Source organism: Microcaecilia unicolor, chromosome 4, assembly GCF_901765095.1.
Source record: "Microcaecilia unicolor chromosome 4, aMicUni1.1, whole genome shotgun sequence".
In the NCBI taxonomy this organism is placed as follows: Eukaryota; Metazoa; Chordata; class Amphibia; order Gymnophiona; family Siphonopidae; genus Microcaecilia; species Microcaecilia unicolor.
Genome location: NC_044034.1, coordinates 82,588,592 through 82,604,962, shown reverse-complemented (window position 1 = coordinate 82,604,962; position 16,371 = coordinate 82,588,592). Strand labels below are relative to the sequence as shown.

The 16,371-nt window shown below is 46.2% G+C and overlaps 1 protein-coding gene across 2 annotated transcripts in view; it reads left to right on the top strand.

Annotated features, from left to right (window-relative positions):
• Positions 1-16,371, top strand: part of DCLK1 (doublecortin like kinase 1) — a 625,924-nt gene that overhangs the window by 476,764 nt on the left and 132,789 nt on the right. For both annotated transcript variants that reach the window (XM_030200383.1, XM_030200382.1), the window contains 2 exons: positions 8,978-9,035; positions 15,095-15,214. In XM_030200383.1, the coding sequence (XP_030056243.1) occupies positions 8,978-9,035; positions 15,095-15,214 (178 nt within the window). The remainder of the gene's footprint in view (positions 1-8,977; positions 9,036-15,094; positions 15,215-16,371) is intronic.

The window sequence follows — 16,371 nt, the reverse complement described above, 5'->3', positions numbered from 1 at the left end:
CCTTCGACTCCAGTGTGTTCCAGTCTGCAGATCCAGCGTGTTCCAGTCCATCGACTCCAGCGTGTTCCAGTCTGCCTGATCCAGCTTCTCGCTGTTTGCTCCAGTCCACTGGCTTCAGCATGTTCCAGCTCATTCCAGTCCGCCTGATCCAGCTTCTCCGTGTTTGCTCCAGTCCACTGGCTCCAGCAGGATCCAGCTCATTCCAGTGCTCCTGATCCACCTTGTTCCAGTCCGCCGTTCCAGCCTTCCCCCTGCCTGTTCCAGTCCATCGGCTCCAGCATGTCCCGGTCCGCCTGACCCAGCTTCTCCCTGCTTGCTCCAGTCAATCCGCTCCAGCGTGTTCAAGCTTGTTCCAGTCCTCCTGATCCCAGTTTGTTCCAGTCCGCCTGATCCAGCTTCTCCCTGCTTGCTCCAGTCAATCCGCTCCAGCGTGTTCAAGCTTGTTCCAGTCCTCCTGATCCCAGTTTGTTCCAGTTCGCCTGACCCAGCTTCCCCCGCCTGTTCCAGTCCATCAGCTCCAGCGTGTTCCAGCCCGCCTGATCCAGCCAGCGTGTTCCAGCTCGTTCCAGTTCTCCTGAGCCCAGCTTGTTCCAGCCCGCCTGATCCTTCCAGTCTATCGGTTCCAGTGTGTTCCAGTCCGCCTGATTCAGCTTCTTCCGGCTTGCCCCAGTCCACCGGATCCAGCGTGTCCAGCTAGTTCCAGCCGCCGATCCAGCCTTCCCCCTGCTGTCCATCAGCTCCAGTGTGTTCCAGCCTGCCTGACCCAGCCTCTCCTTGCTTACTCCGATTCTTCTGCTCCAGCGTGTTCCAGCTCGTTCCAGTCTTCCTGATCCCAGCTTGTCCGTCTGCTCATCCTGACTCAGTTCATCTGTTCCTGCTCATTCCAGCCTGTCCATCTGTTCCTGCCTATTCCAGCTTGTTCCTGCTTGCCTCAGCTTGTTCCGGCTTGCTCCAATCCATCTGCCTGTTAACAAATCGAGTAACCTGCCTGCCTGCTTGCGAGCCTCTCAGCCATTGACTTACCTACCTGCCTGCTAGCCTATCAGCCATTGACTTACCTAATCGCCAACCCAAAACCTAGCATCAAGCCCTATCTATCTGCTTAACATCTCAATCATTACATAGGCACCCATTAACACCTGTTAACTGCTTAACACCTCATTCACTATACAGTCACCTGTTACACCTCAGTCACCACCTATGGCCCCTGTCCATGTTCTCTTCCTTGCCCTGTCCCTTCCTAATCTTCTTTCCCCCCCACTCCCACTGTCTACCATTAGAACTACCTGCTGCCCTCCCACCCTGCCCGCCACCGCAATACCCTATTCACCTCCATACCTCACCTCACCATCCCTCTTGTCCCCCTCCTCCTTCCTAGCTCTCAACCTTCGGCACTTCCTTCCTGCCATTAACCCATCCCCTTTCCTCCTAAGTACACCCCGTCTTCGTCGCCTCCGTCGCCCGACCTCCCCCACCCTCCTCCGCACTCTCTTGCTGCTCCTCCTCCTGCTATCCACGGGAGACATTAACCCTAATCCAGGTCCCCCTCACCTGTCCCCGTCCTATCCCTGTGAACGATCTCAATCTCGTCTCTATTCCCCTCCTTCCCCCCTCCTCCCTCCCCTTCTCATGCGCTTTGTGGAATGCCCACTCAGTCTGCAACAAACTGCCTCTCACCCACGATCTCTTTATCTCTCACTCCCTTCAACTGCTGGCCCTAACTGAAACCTGGATCTCCCCGGAAGACTCTGCCTCAGTTGCAGCCCTCTGCCATGGAGTCTATCTCTTCTCCCACATGCCCCGCCCAGTTGGCTGTGGCGGAGGCGTTGGGCTACTACTCTCACCCTCCTGTAGTTTCCAACCCCTCCACCTTCCGCAGTCTCACTGCTTCTCATCCTTTGAAGCCCATTCCATCCGGCTATTCTACCCATAACCACTCAGAGAGTGGCAGTCATTTACCGCCCCCCTGATAAATCCTTCCCTTCCTTCCTTACCAACTTTGATGCTTGGCTCTCTGTCTTTCTTGACCCCTCATCTCCGTCCCTCATTCTCGGAGACTTTAATGTACATGCTGATGACCTATCCGACCCCCATGCTTCTAAGTTCCTCACCCTAACATCCTCCTTCAACCTCCAGCTGTGCTCCACCACCCCTACTCACCGTGACGGCCATTGTCTTGACCTCGTCCTCTCCTCCTCCGGCTCACCCTCCAATTTCCACGTCTCAGCTCTTCCTCTCTCCGACCATTACCTGATCACATTCACACTTCTTCACCCCCCCCCCCTTCACCCCGTCCAACTTTAACCACCACCTCCAGGAACCTCCAGGCTATTGACCCCTCCACCTTATCATCTACTATCTCTAATCTCCTCCCCTCCATCACGTCCTCCGCAACTGTCGACAAAGCGGTCTCCGCTTACAATACCGCTCTCTCCTCTGCATTGGATACCCTCGCACCATCAATCTCCCGTCCCACAAAACGCACCAATCCCCAGCCCTGACTGACTCCTTGCATCCGTTACCTTCGCTCCTGCACCCAATCCGCTGAGTGCCTCTGGAGGAAATCTCGTACCCTTTCAGACTTCCTCCACTACAAATTCATGCTATCCTCCCTCCACTCCTCCCTATTCCGTGCAAAACAGGACTATTACACCCAATTGACCAATTCTCTCAGCTCCAACCCTCGTCGTCTCTTCACCACCCTTAACTCCCTCCTAAAAGTGCCCCCCGCTCCTACTCCCCCTTCTCTCTCTCCTCAATCACTGGCCGACTATTTCCGCGACAAAGTACAAAAGATCAACCTTGAGTTCATGACCAAGCCACCACCTCCTCTTCACCCTTTAACCCTCTCCCTCATCCAACCTACCCAGGTCTCTTTCTCCTCCTTCCCTGAGATCACCGAGGATGAAACTTCCCGCCTTCTTTCCTCCTCGAAATGCACCACCTGTTCCTCTGATCCCATCCCCACCAACCTTCTCAACACCATCTCCCATACTGTCACCCCCGCCATCTGTTGCATCCTCAACCTCTCTCTCTCCACTGCAACTGTCCCTGACACCTTCAAGCACGCCATTGTCACACCTCTCCTCAAAAAACCTTCACTTGACCCTACCTGCCCCTCCAACTACCGCCCCATTTCTCTTTTACCCTTCCTTTCCAAAATACTTGAGCGCGCCGTTCATAGCCGCTGTCTTGATTTTCTCTCCTCTCACGCCATCCTCGATCCACTTCAATCCGGTTTTCGCCCTCTGCACTCGACTGAAACGGCACTCTCTAAAGTTTGCAATGACCTGCTCCTGGCCAAATCCAGAGGTCACTACTCCATCCTCATCCTCCTTGATCTTTCCGCTGCGTTTGACACTGTCAATCATGATTTACTTCTTGCCACGCTGTCCTCTTTTGGGTTCCAAGGCCCTGTCCTCTCCTGGTTCTCCTCTTATCTCTCCCACCACACCTTCAGGGTACACTCCCATGGATCTTTCTCCACTCCCATCCCACTATCTGTTGGAGTTCCCCAGGGATCTGTCCTTGGACCCCTTCTCTTCTCAATCTACACCTCTTCCCTGGGCTCGCTGATCTCGTCTCATGGTTTTCAGTATCATCTTTATGCTGATGACACCCAGCTATACCTCTCCACACCTGACATCACTGCGGAGACTCAGGCCAAGGTATCGGCCTGTTTATCCGACATTGCGGCATGGATGTCCAACCGCCACCTGAAGCTGAACATGTCCAAGACCGAGCTCCTTGTCTTTCCTCCTAAACCCACTTCTCCTCTTCCTCCACTCTCTATCTCTGTTGATAACACCCTCATCCTCCCCGTCCCATCTGCCCGCAACCTCGGAGTCACCTTCGACTCCTCCCTCTCCTTCTCTGCGCATATCCAACAGACTGCCAAGACCTGTCGCTTCTTCCTCCTCAATATCAGCAAAATTCGCCCTTTCCTCTCTGAGCATACCACCAGAACTCTCGTCCATGCTCTCATTACCTCTCGCCTCGATTACTGCAACTTACTCCTCACCGGCCTCCCACTCGGCCATCTATCCCCACTTCAATCCGATCAGAACGCTGCTGCATGTCTTATATTCCGCCAAAACCGATATACTCATATCACCCCTCTCCTTAAATCACTTCATTGGCTTCCGATCAGATATCGCATACAATTCAAGCTCCTCCTCCTTACCTACAAATGCACTCAGTCTGTGGCTCCTCACTACCTCTCCACCCTCATCTCCCCCTATGTTCCCGCCCGCAACCTCCGCTCACAGGACAAAGCCCTTCTCTCAGTTCCCTTCTCCACTACTGCCAACTCCAGGCTCCGTTCATTCTGCCTTGCCTCACCCTATGCCTGGAATAATCTTCCTTTACCCATACGCCATGCCCCCTCCTTACCCATCTTCAAATCTCTGCTTAAAACTCACCTCTTCAATGCTGCCTTCGGCGACTAACCGCTCGAGAAATATAAAATACCCCAATCTATCCACCCTATCAGATTAACTGTTCACTCGTCCTCTAGATTGTTCACTTGTCTTTAGTTTGTTCTCTTGTCTTTTAGATTGTAAGCTCTTTGAGCAGGGACTGTCCTTCTATGTTTAACTTGTACAGCGCTGCGTAACCCTAGTAGCGCTTTAGAAATGGTTGTTGTTGTTGTTGCATGGTTATAGAATAATGCTTATGCCTGGGAATCATGCCTAACTTTACGCATGGCCATTTGCACCAGCTGAAACATGGTGCAAATCTTTGTGCCTATATTAGGCATGTTTCCCCCTTATTCTATAATTATGTGCAATTATTTTAGGAAAGCCTCCATTTTGCCCATGACCCTCCCATTTCTGCGCCCACTTTTTTCACGTGTAAAATTTAAGCGCGAATCCTGCACCAAAATTTACACACATATTCCAATTAAATCTAATTAGTGCCAATAATTGTTTGTTACGTGTTTACTTGGTTCCTTGACATCTGCTTTTAAATGGTCCAGCTTCTCCTTTGCTTTTCTCTTCATATATTTTATTTTCTATCTTCTGGGATTCTTTTAGAAAATAAATATGAAAACTTGCACTATGTACAGTGGCCTACTCCCTTGTTTTATCTCTTCATTCATTGCTCATACTTTACATAGATCACTGTCATGTCTGCGTGAGACTCTTCAGAAAGATGAGTACAGATGTACTGTAGAAATGCTGGAAAAACATTTGAAAACTGTAAAACATGTACCCATTCAGAAAAAAGGTCAAAATCTGAGTGAAAAAAAGAAAACCAAATGATTTTGTGGGTCTAATCTCTCAATAATAATGTAGAATAGTGTTTGTGCCTCCCCCAGCCCATTATTGTGACCATGGAAATCATGCGGCCCCCTAGAGTTGCGAGCTAATGATATTTGTATGGACAGCCCGCCCAGGTGCGACCCCCCCCCCCCCCCTGCCCCCGCAATACAGATTTTGCAACCTCCATTTGATGTTATCCCTTACAGTTTGGGAAGCCTTGTTCTAGTATGTTGGTAGCACTGTTGCTTTAAGATAACTATATTGTCACAGTTTTGAACAGCAAGAAAGCACTATGGCATATCATTTCAGTAAGCTTGTATGCTTCACTAGCTGTGAAAGGTGGTCCATTTATGGCTGGTTAGAAAAAGCTAAAATGCTTCCAGTTTTCTTGCTGGGATCTGAAAACCACAAAGAACCTGGATGATTCCTAGCTCCCCCGCAGTTGCACAGTGCCGAATAAAAGACTGGATATGATGGTAATGTACAATAGTCTATAAATTCCTTGTTAAATTACAGCCTGCCAAGTTCAACATTGCTGTAGCTGCCAACCGGTTTTTGTAGTATTTGAATGATCATGGAATGAATTATCCTTCATCTTCATACATTATTATTTTTATTGTGCAGATATTTTTAAAATTAGACTGTCTTGCTGGTGGGAAACAGTTTTCTGCACCCATGTATGTATATATATATATATATATATATATATATATATATATATATATATATATATATATACATACAGTATATAGTGCAATCCGCTTAAGTGCAAGGGTCTGGGACCAAAGAAATACATGCAGTTAACCGGAGCGTGCACTTAACCGTTGTGACCCAAAGAAGCTTAACATCTGATAAACATATGTACAGTACTGTTTATTATACGTACAGTATACAGTCTCCGTTAACTGACATTATACTGTCTCCGTTAACTTACGTTAGGCTTACTTGAAGTAATCAGTGATAGTCCTCTGTACACTATTGTGTCTGTGAGTTCCATAGACTACGTCTGCCAGATGGTAAAAACTGTCATAGCACTGTAATCCAGTGGCCTCCAGATAGGCCCGCACGGTGTTCAGACTTTCCAGCGCTCTTGCAAAAGTGACAGGAGGTTTTTGAATTTCATCAGCATGTGCCTCGCTGCTCATTTCATCATCTGTTTCATCATCAGCCATTGCCTGCGTGTAGGCGCATATCTCGACATCAGTGCTGTCGTCAGCTGTTTGTAGATCGTAATCAACAGCTACGTAGCGATGAAACTCCTCTTCAGTAACACCGGCTGGGATGTCAATAGCCTGTTCATCTGACGCATTTGCAACAGCTGCATCTGTTTCGTCCCTCTCCACATCCTTAACAAAGCTTGCCCGCTTGTAGCAGTTCACAATGGTTGCCTGTGTAACATGATTCCAGGCTTCTTTCTGCATATGTAGGGAATCCAACAGTGATAGATTACGAGCCAGTTCAACAGCACGTTTATCCTTGCCAGTCTGGGCATCCATAATGCTCATCAGTCGACGTAGCACAAGAGCCTGATAATGTTGTTTGAAATTGGCTATTATGCCCTGATCCATAGGTTGGATCAGAGAGGTAGTGTTTGGTGGCAGGAAGACCACCTTGACGTTAGAGAGCCTGACATCATCACTGTGTGCAGTGCAATTATCACAAAGCAACAAAATCTGACACTTTTGTGCCTGCATTATAGTGTCTAACTTCTTTAGCCACTACTTCCAAATTTATCCAGTCATCCATGAATTTGCGTTAGCCTGGTATGACACAGGTAGTCTCTTAACATTCTTGAAACAACAGGGCTGTTTGCTCTTTCCAATGACGAGTGGTTCCAACTTCTCATTCCCATCCATATTGCAGCAAAGGAGGATTGTCAGTCGGTCCTTTGACGTTTTACTTCCTGTAGTTTCAGCTTGTTTGAATGCAAGTGTTCCATCAGGAATCATTCGCCAGTAGAGACCGTTTTCGTCAGCATTGAAAATGTCACAAGGTGCAAACTCGTTCAAGATGGTAATAAGAACTGAAACAACCCAATTTTCAGCACCAAATTCATCAGCGTCTTGTTTTTCACCATGCTGTTTCTTGAATTTTATGTTGTTCCCCTCCTTCCATCTTTCCAACCATCCAACAGTGGCTTTGAATTCAGTTAGTCCAAGACTTTCAGCTAGCTGATTAGCTTTCTCCATAAGCAGTGGACCACTGACAGGAAACTGACTTGAGAAAACCACCGAAGAAAAGCATCTTCTACATCCTCAGCTTTTCCCACCCGTTTACGTTTCCGGTGTGGATTTGTATTGTTTTGCCAGTCTTCCAGAAGCTGATCTTTCTGCTTCAAGATAATTGAAATTTGACTGGGATTGACACCATATTCTTTAGCAATAGATGCTTGACTTTGTTTTCTAATTTTTAAGAACTTCTATTCGTTCAGCCAGTGTTAAAGCCTTAAAGTTCCACCACAATGACGACAACCCCAGTGTACACTCTAACAACATTCTTTCTCTTATTCTGCCTGTGGCAGCTAAAGGGGCAGTAAATTTGAAATCTCATTGATTGTCACGTGCCAATCGGCTTCCATATTCCGTGCGTGCGCTTATGCGGAGTCTTCCCTGCAGAGGAGCGGTCTTAAACCATGCATGTAAGTGAATCTTGCACTTATCAGTTGTGCGCTAAACTGAAGTTTGTCCCCAAAGAAATTGATGGCACCAAAAACGGGACCGAAGTACGGCATGCAGTTAAACAGAGCATGCGCTTATCCGACGTGCACTTAAATGGAGTGCACTGCACCTGCTTAGGAGTTGTAAATTCATATGTGTGAAACGCACATGTATACATGCATTTGATGAAAAATGTATGTACTTTGCAATTTCGCTTGCACTTCACTGAAAAATCTCTTACATTTGGGTCGTATAAAAGTAGACGCAAACATCCTCCATGCCTGTTCTGTATGTCCATAAGCCCTAGAGTAATTTTATAAAAGCTCTTTTCTGTAGATAAAACAGTTTACTCGCCAAAACCCCCAGTTTTGATTGACCATATTTATTCTTTGATTTGTGCTTTACGGTGTTATGTAATAAAATAGTGTCCTTTTTGTGGCAGAGTTCTGATTTCTTGCAGCTTGAGACATAGGTGCCAGCTTTCAAGAGCATTTGAATAACTGGATCCCTGAAGCAAGTGTTGTTCACACCGAAATACAGCCGCTGTCGGGTCTTTATGAAGGCCTTGTTGTACATTTTTCTTTTTCTGTTCTTACCGGCACATATTTACTCCTGCCTTGGAGCAGGTGTTTATATGACATCTACTTTCCCTGGGATAATTTTATAAAGGTGCATCCGTTCCCTTCATAAGATATGTGTAACATGTGTCTATATGTTTTTCATGCCTAGGTGCCTCGATATACTGTAAAATGCTCCACATATCTCTGTACAGCACTGTGTACATGTTGCATACATTATATGAATCTTAATAAAAAAGATTACTGTAAAACATAGTCCTTTTATTTTGGCAATGGGCATCTAAGGCGTACACATGAAATGTCATGGGGAAATTATTCTGTCAGGTTAGAGTGAAAGATGTGATCATTTTCTAACATACTTTAAAATGACAATTTTTTTTACCACCACCACCACCACCACCACCACCACCGTACCACTGTATACAACAGTTACTATCCTCTGTCACCCATTCTGCCTTTGTTTTTGTTTTTTTTGCAGATCTACTGGTAGAGAATATGCTTTGAAAATAATCAACAAAAGCAAATGTAGAGGCAAAGTAAGTATAAAAGCTCAGTGGAGAGCAACTCAACATTTCCGTTTCCTTTAGTGCTAATCCACTCATCCAGGAACTGTTTTAAGGAGCAGACATTCTAGCCTCACAATGGAAGTGTTGTCTCTTTCTCTCTGAAAAAGAGCAGAAGGGGCCCACACACCTTCCACAGGGAAAGTCAAGAAACAAAGCAAGGGTGGAAGTAGGAATGTACCAAATCACCAAGGCAAACTATGGATTGAGAGCGTCCAAAAGTTTATTTGCCAGTGGTAAACCTGATCCAAAGAAAAGACCTAACACGGGCCATGTTTCACCTGAAGAGCCTTCCTCAGGGGTTGAAATAGTTGAAATCAATCAACTTCACAGAATCATAAAAACATTTAGAACAAAAAGACTCTTGAAGTGATGATGACACTTGTGGAAAGTTCTCTACACCAGCAAATAAACTTTTGGATGCTCTCAGTCCCTGGTTTGCCTTGGACATTTGGTACATTCCCACTTCCACCCTTGCTTTGCTTCTTGACACTCTCAGGCTTATTTTCGAAAGAGATGGGCGCCCATCTTTCGACACAAATCGGGAGATGGGCGTCCTCCTCTCATGGTCCCCCAAATCGGCATAATCAAAAGCAGATTTTGGGCATTCAAAACTGCTTCCCGTCGCGGGGACGACCAAAGTTCCCAGGGGCGTGTCGGAGGTGTAGCGAAGGCAGGACTGGGGCATGGAGGAGTGGCCTAGTGGTTAGAGCACTGGTCTTGCAATCCAGAGGTGGCCATTTCAAATCCCACTGCTGCTACTTGTGATCCAAAATCCAAATAAATAAATAAAGGGGATATCAGAGGCATAGCAAAGGCAAGGATGTCCTTCTCACAGAAACATCCACATTTTGGACATCGTCCTCAACTGCTGTCGCAGGGACGGAGGCATAGTGAAGGATGTCCTTCACCCATACTCTTAAAAAAAAAAAGTCATCCCTGATGAGCACTTAGACGTTTTCACCTGGACGTGTTTTTCTAAGGTTGTAGACGGCAATTTATTTAAGGTTGTAGATGGCTATTATACACGCATCTTGTCTGTATATATGAAGCCGTCCTTGGCATGCGCAGAGCAGCCAGGCATAATGCTTGGCTGCTCTGCACTGGCTTCCCCTCCTTAGGAAGGAAATCGTGTGCAAATGAGCTAACAGCGAGCAGCTTATTTGCATGCAATTTCCTTCATGCATGCCCGTTCCTTTCCGAATCGCTAAGGGATCGGTAAGGGAAGGGCCTTTTCCATTCAATTAGTGCATCTGGCTGAAGATAAGGGAGCTATGTACCTGGGAGCAATTTGTGAAGTCCACTGCATTGCCCCCTAGAGTGCTCGGTTGGTGTCCTGGCATGTCAGGGGGACCAGTGCACTACGAATGCTGGCTCCTCCCATGACCAAATGGCTTGGATTTGGTCATTTATGAGATGGGCATCCTCGCTTTCCATTATCACTGAAAATCAGAAATGGCCAAGTCCTGGGGACGACCATCTCTGCTGGGGACGACCATCTCTAAGGTTGACCTAAATTTGCTGATTTGGGCATCTGCGACTGTATTATCGAAACAAAAGATGGATGCCCTTCTTGTTTCGATAATACGGGTTTCCCTGCCCCTTGCCGTAGCCGTCCTGCGAGGACTTCCCCAGGAAAACATGGGTGTCCCTTTCGATTATGCCCCTCCACCTCTCTCTCTTTCTCTCTGCCAGCCAGCATTGAATTAGCAGCAGTCAACAGGACTTAGACCAGTGGCGTAGCCAGACAGCCAGTTTTGGGTGGGCCTGAGCCCAAAGTGGGTGAGCACAAAATTTTCTCTGCTCCGCCCTCCCTCCACCACTATACTCACCATTTCTTCCTCCTCTCCACCCCTATGCCTACCATTTCTCCCCCTCCCCACCTATCCCTTCTGTATGCAGCATGTGTCCCTCCCCTCCACCTCATACACAGCCAAGACTTCTCCCTTACTCACCCCTCCACCCCTTTGCTGCATCTATCCCTTTTTCCCCGTGCATCTCCCTCACCCACCAACCAAGCCTCATCTTTCCATCTTCCCTCCCCCTGTGCAGCATCTTTCTTTCCATCTTCCCTTCCCCCTGTGCAGCTGCTGTGTCCCCTGTCTTCCCTCCCCCATGCGACATCTTTCCTCCATCATCCCTCCCCCCCGTGCAGCTGCAGCATCAAACCCTCCTTGCAGGCCCGCCCAGCAGCAGTGTTCCTGACGGCGATTCTACTCGCAGGCTCCGCTCGCAGTCGCAGCGATTCCCACACGCTGCCTGCCGGCTGCCGCTCAACAATCTCCTTGCACTACTAAGCGCTAACCCGGAAGTCTCTTCTGCAGAGGAGAGACTTCCGGGTTAGCGCTTAGTAGCGCAAGGAGATTGAGCGGCAGCCAGCACTGGCAGGCAGCGTGTGGGAATCGCTGCGACTGCGAGCGGAGCCTGCGACTGGAATCGCCGTCAGGAACTTTGCTGCTGGGTGGGCCTGACCCGAAATTGGGTGGGTCCAGGCCCACCCGGGCCCGCCTGTGGCTACGCCCCTGACTTAGACTTTGTAGAATCAACAATAACAAGCTCTAAAGTGGAGTCTGACCTCTGCATATAGAAATCTAATGTAACATATGATTATTAGAACATAAGACCAAAGGTCCATTAAGCCCAGCATCCTATCTCTGATAGGCCAACCAGTGGCATAATTGGTAGCCTTCTAGGGTCCACTCAGCTAATAATTGTTTATGGGCTTTTCCTCTAGGAATTTATCCAAACTGCTTATAAGCGCAGCTATGTTAGATGCCTCAACAACATCCTCTGACAACAAATACTACCATCTTGGATAGTGTGGTTGCCTTGTTAGTCCAATTAATAAATAGAAATAATGCAAAACAAAGAAAGGCAAATAAGGTGACACCTCTGTTATTGCACTAACAACACATTTTTGACAAGTTTTTGAAGGCACAATCCTGTGTCTAGCAAGCTGTAAATTGTTCCAGCACATATCACAAGATCCCACTATTTCCCACAAGGGAAAAACATTCAGCATAAAAGAATTCTACTCATGCTCATCCTCAAATGTTGTATATATTATTCAATGCAGAAATTGTGAAGAAGGGTGCTATACTGGGGAGAGAGGACAGATGCTAAGGTCAAGAATCAACTCACACAGGCCCCACATTAAAAAAAAAACCACAAAGCAAATAAAGGTGACACCTCTGTGGGTGAGCATTTCTCAAAACCTGGACTCTGCACCAATGACCTTATGGTCACAATACTAAGAGGTAACTTTAAAACAACCCAGGAACGTAAGACCTTTGAAGTTAAAATGATTAAATATTTTGATATCCACCAGTCAGGACTTAGGAAGGATCTGGGTTTCCTCTCACATTAAAAACCATAAAATAATACTCCTTTGTCACCTTCTGATTACCCATCCAACTCTCTCTGTTTTTCCCAGTCACTTACCCCCCCCCCCCCCCCCATCTCTCCCTCAAGACTGTCATTAGAATGCTTTTTATGTTTCACTTGATATACCGCCTTTCTTAGGTTTCTGCAACTACATTCAAAGTGGTTTACATATATTCAGGTACATATTTTGTACCAGGGGCAATGGAGGGTTAAGTGCAATGGCAGTTGAGGATGTCCAAAATGTGGATGTTTCTGTGAGAAGGATGTCCATGCCTGGATGTTTCTGTGAGAAGGACGTCCATGCCTGCTATGCCTCCAACACCTCCTTTATTTATTTGGATTTTGGATCACAAGTAGCAGCAGTGGGATTTGAACTGGTCACCTCTGGATTGCAAGACCAGTGCTCTAACCACTAGGCCGCTCCACTCCCTTCAAATTTGGCTGTTGGGGGGGGCAGTTCAGGACATCCAAAATGTTTGAAAGAAGGATGTCCACGCATTCGCTATGCCTCCGCTGACACACACATACCTCCCCCCCCCCCCCCCCCCCCCCCCAGGGACCTGCATACTGCTGCGATGGACCTGAGTATGACATTTCAGGCTGGCAAAAAAGTTTTTAAAGTTTTTTTTTTCAGGGTGGGAGGGGGTTAGTCACCACTGGGGGAGTCAGGGGAGGTCATCCCCGATTCCCTCCGGTGGTCATCTGGTCAGTTCATGCAGCTTTTTGAGGCTTGGTCGTAAGAAAAAATGGACCAAGTAGAGTCAGCCAAATGCTCATCAGGGGCGCCCTTCTTTGTTCCCATTATCGCTCAAGGACGCCCATCTGTTAGGCACGCCCCAGTCCCGCCTTCGCTACGCCTCCGACACACATCCCCCCCCCCCCCCGGAATCTTTGGTCGTTCCCTGCGACGGGAAGCAGTTGAGGACGCCCAAAATCTGCTTTCGATTATGCCGATTTGGGCGACCCTGAGAGAAGTACGCCCATCTCCCGATTTGTGTCAAAAGATGGGCCCCTTCTCTTTCGAAAATAAGCCTGATATTCATTTAGTCCAATAATAAAAGGTATCGCCTTATTGTCCTTTCTTTTGTTTTGGTTTATGTCTATTTATTCTCCTAATAAAACAGCTTTTAGTAAAGATGCACCAAATTTGTGGAGTACTTTACCATTGAACCTGAGACTGGAAACTTCAAGGTTTACCTCTATTTAATATCTAACAAATTGTTCTTTAAGGGGCCCTTTTTGAAAAGTTTGGAAAGGGCTATGCACATACAGCGTGCACTAAATCGGCATTACTGTGGCCCGTGCAGTAATTCTGAATTTGGCACATGCCGAAAACACGCGGTACAAAATATGTTCTATTTTCTACTGTGTGGTGCTTACCCAGTGGTAAACGGCAGTGGGCACGTGCTGCATGCTTACCGCCCGTGTAGCGCGTGAGACCTTACCGCTAAGTGAATGGGTAGCGGCAAGGTCTCAGGCCGAAAATGGACACGTGCTGGTTCTTATTTTGCCGCACATCCATTTTCCGACCCTTTAAAAAAAGGTCCTTTTTCCAGGACGTGGTAAAAACTGGCCCGGCAGCTCTCAGTAGACGTGCTTGCACTGCCGCAGGCCACTTTTTGCTGTGGCTTAATAAAAGGGCCCCTAAGTGAACACGTTTATTTATTTTGACATTTATACCCCACATTATCATTAACATACTCGAGTTCAATGTGGCTTACAATAAAAGAAACAACGGGCAATGTTTATAATACCATAAACAAAATATCAAGTAAGAGCAGAGTAGCACAAATAAGATGCAAATAAGAACGAAATAATAGACCATTGATGGCCAGTTACAACCTAACACACTGCATCAATGGGTAGAAGCCTTAATGTGCTGTTAGTTTCATGGAGTGCTCCCTAGTCTTAGTATAGCCATTCCCTATTAAGCTGTTCCATTCTATTCATGATTTTAGAAGCTGTTCTATATGTCTGCTAAGTCATCTATTCAAGATGAAGAGCCTTAATCTGTTCAGTAGCTGTTTCATCTCCTTTATCATTTTGTTGCCCTTCTCTGCACCTTTTGCAGTTCCTCTATAACTTTCTTGATATAGAACCATGAGGACTGCACACAAGACTGTGCAGCCAGGTAGGTGGTGGCAAGAGTACGATCCAGAAAGGTCATGGAAACCTAGGAGGCCAAATGCTCAGGCAACAGCCATGTAATTGTTGGCTGTTTCGATTATTACAAAGGCTTTAGTCAGACATGGGAAGGGGAGAGGTGTTAGAATCCATCTGCCAGCATTGAAATTAATAGGCTGACCATTGTCATCATCAGACAAGCTCCTAACCAACAAAATAAAAATGTTGGTGTTCAAAGGAGGCATGTGATGCAAATATAACTATACAATGAGGAACATCTTATTTTCTAATCTGTTTACTGCATGTCTCATTCTTTGTTTCTATTCCATCAACTGTCCTTTATTTATTAATCCTCCTTTCAATTATAATGGCTTGAACTATTTTGATCTAAAAAGTTCTATTACCCAGGTTGTACCACTATTCTTTTGTTGGTGGAGATAGTGGTAGAATGCAAAAATATTCATATGCAAAATTTTATTTTAGTTACTGAACTGTTATTTCTTGTGGTTCTTATCCTTGATCAGGAGCACATGATCCAGAATGAAGTATCTATTTTGAGAAGGGTCAAACATCCTAATATTGTTCTTTTGATTGAAGAGATGGACATGCCATTAGAATTGTACCTTGTAATGGAGCTTGTCAAGGTAAGTGCTTCAAATAAAGAAGCCATTCTTTAGTATTTGTCTTATCACTTAGGCAGATTTATTGAAACAGCATTGCATACTTTATATTTTATTTTCATGGAGACTGATCTACTAACTTCCAAGCAAGCAAGGGTTCATGTAGAAAATCATGCAAAAATGTCCCAAAAAGCACAAACATGACAAAGCTTCAAGGTTTTCATGCATTTTTCCTTATGAAGCTCTGCTTGGAAATAAAACTTACAAGTTTGCCACTTTTCAGGCAGTAAAATTTCTCAAAATTTACTAAAACTCTGAATTAGGGCCTCATGTGCTAACCCACAAAAATGTTCATGAATTAGTATGCAAAACAAGCTCAGCTTTGCATAGCAGTGTCCTGAGCTGAAGGTCCTCCAAGGGGCCTTCACATCCTGGTAAGCTATCAACCTCAGAGCTAACCCTCTCCAGCCCCAACATGTCATGCCATGCCATGGATTAAATAGAGTCCATCAGATACTCTACCTCCCCACCTTCCAAAGACTCACACTTCTGGTGATCTAATATCCCAATGTGAGGTAAAATTGAAAAAGACTATGCCCAAGAAGTTCTGCCCTCCCAAAACTCATCTTTTAAATCTACCAAAACTGAGGAATGGCCTAACCCCCATTCCACATTACCCCAACTTACTCAAGTGGTCTGAAGGGTGTGGGGGGAGTGATTGCTCTTGTCATAAGAATTACCATACCAGGTCAGATCAAACGTCTATCAAGCCCAGAATCCTGTGTCCGGCAGTGGCCAATCCAAGTCATAAGTACCTTGCAAAAATCGAAAAAGAAACTTTTTAAGGGAAGGTAAAGCTACTGCTCCAAAAAGTGGTATCTTAATCATAATCAATATTCAGCATAATTTGCTCTCAAACTGACAAAACTCTATATTTAGGCAAAAATATACAAAACAGTTTACACTTGCTGTTCTGGTCGCCTCATCTCAAAAAAGATATAAAGGAATTGGAGGTGCAGAGAAGGGCGACAAAAATGATAAAAGGGATGGGACGACTACCCTATGAGGAGAGGTTAAGAAGGCTAGGACTCTTTAGCCTGGAGAAAAGGTGGCTGAGGGGTGATATGATAGAGGTCTACAAAATAATGAGTGGGGTAGAGCGGACAGATGTGAAGCCTTTG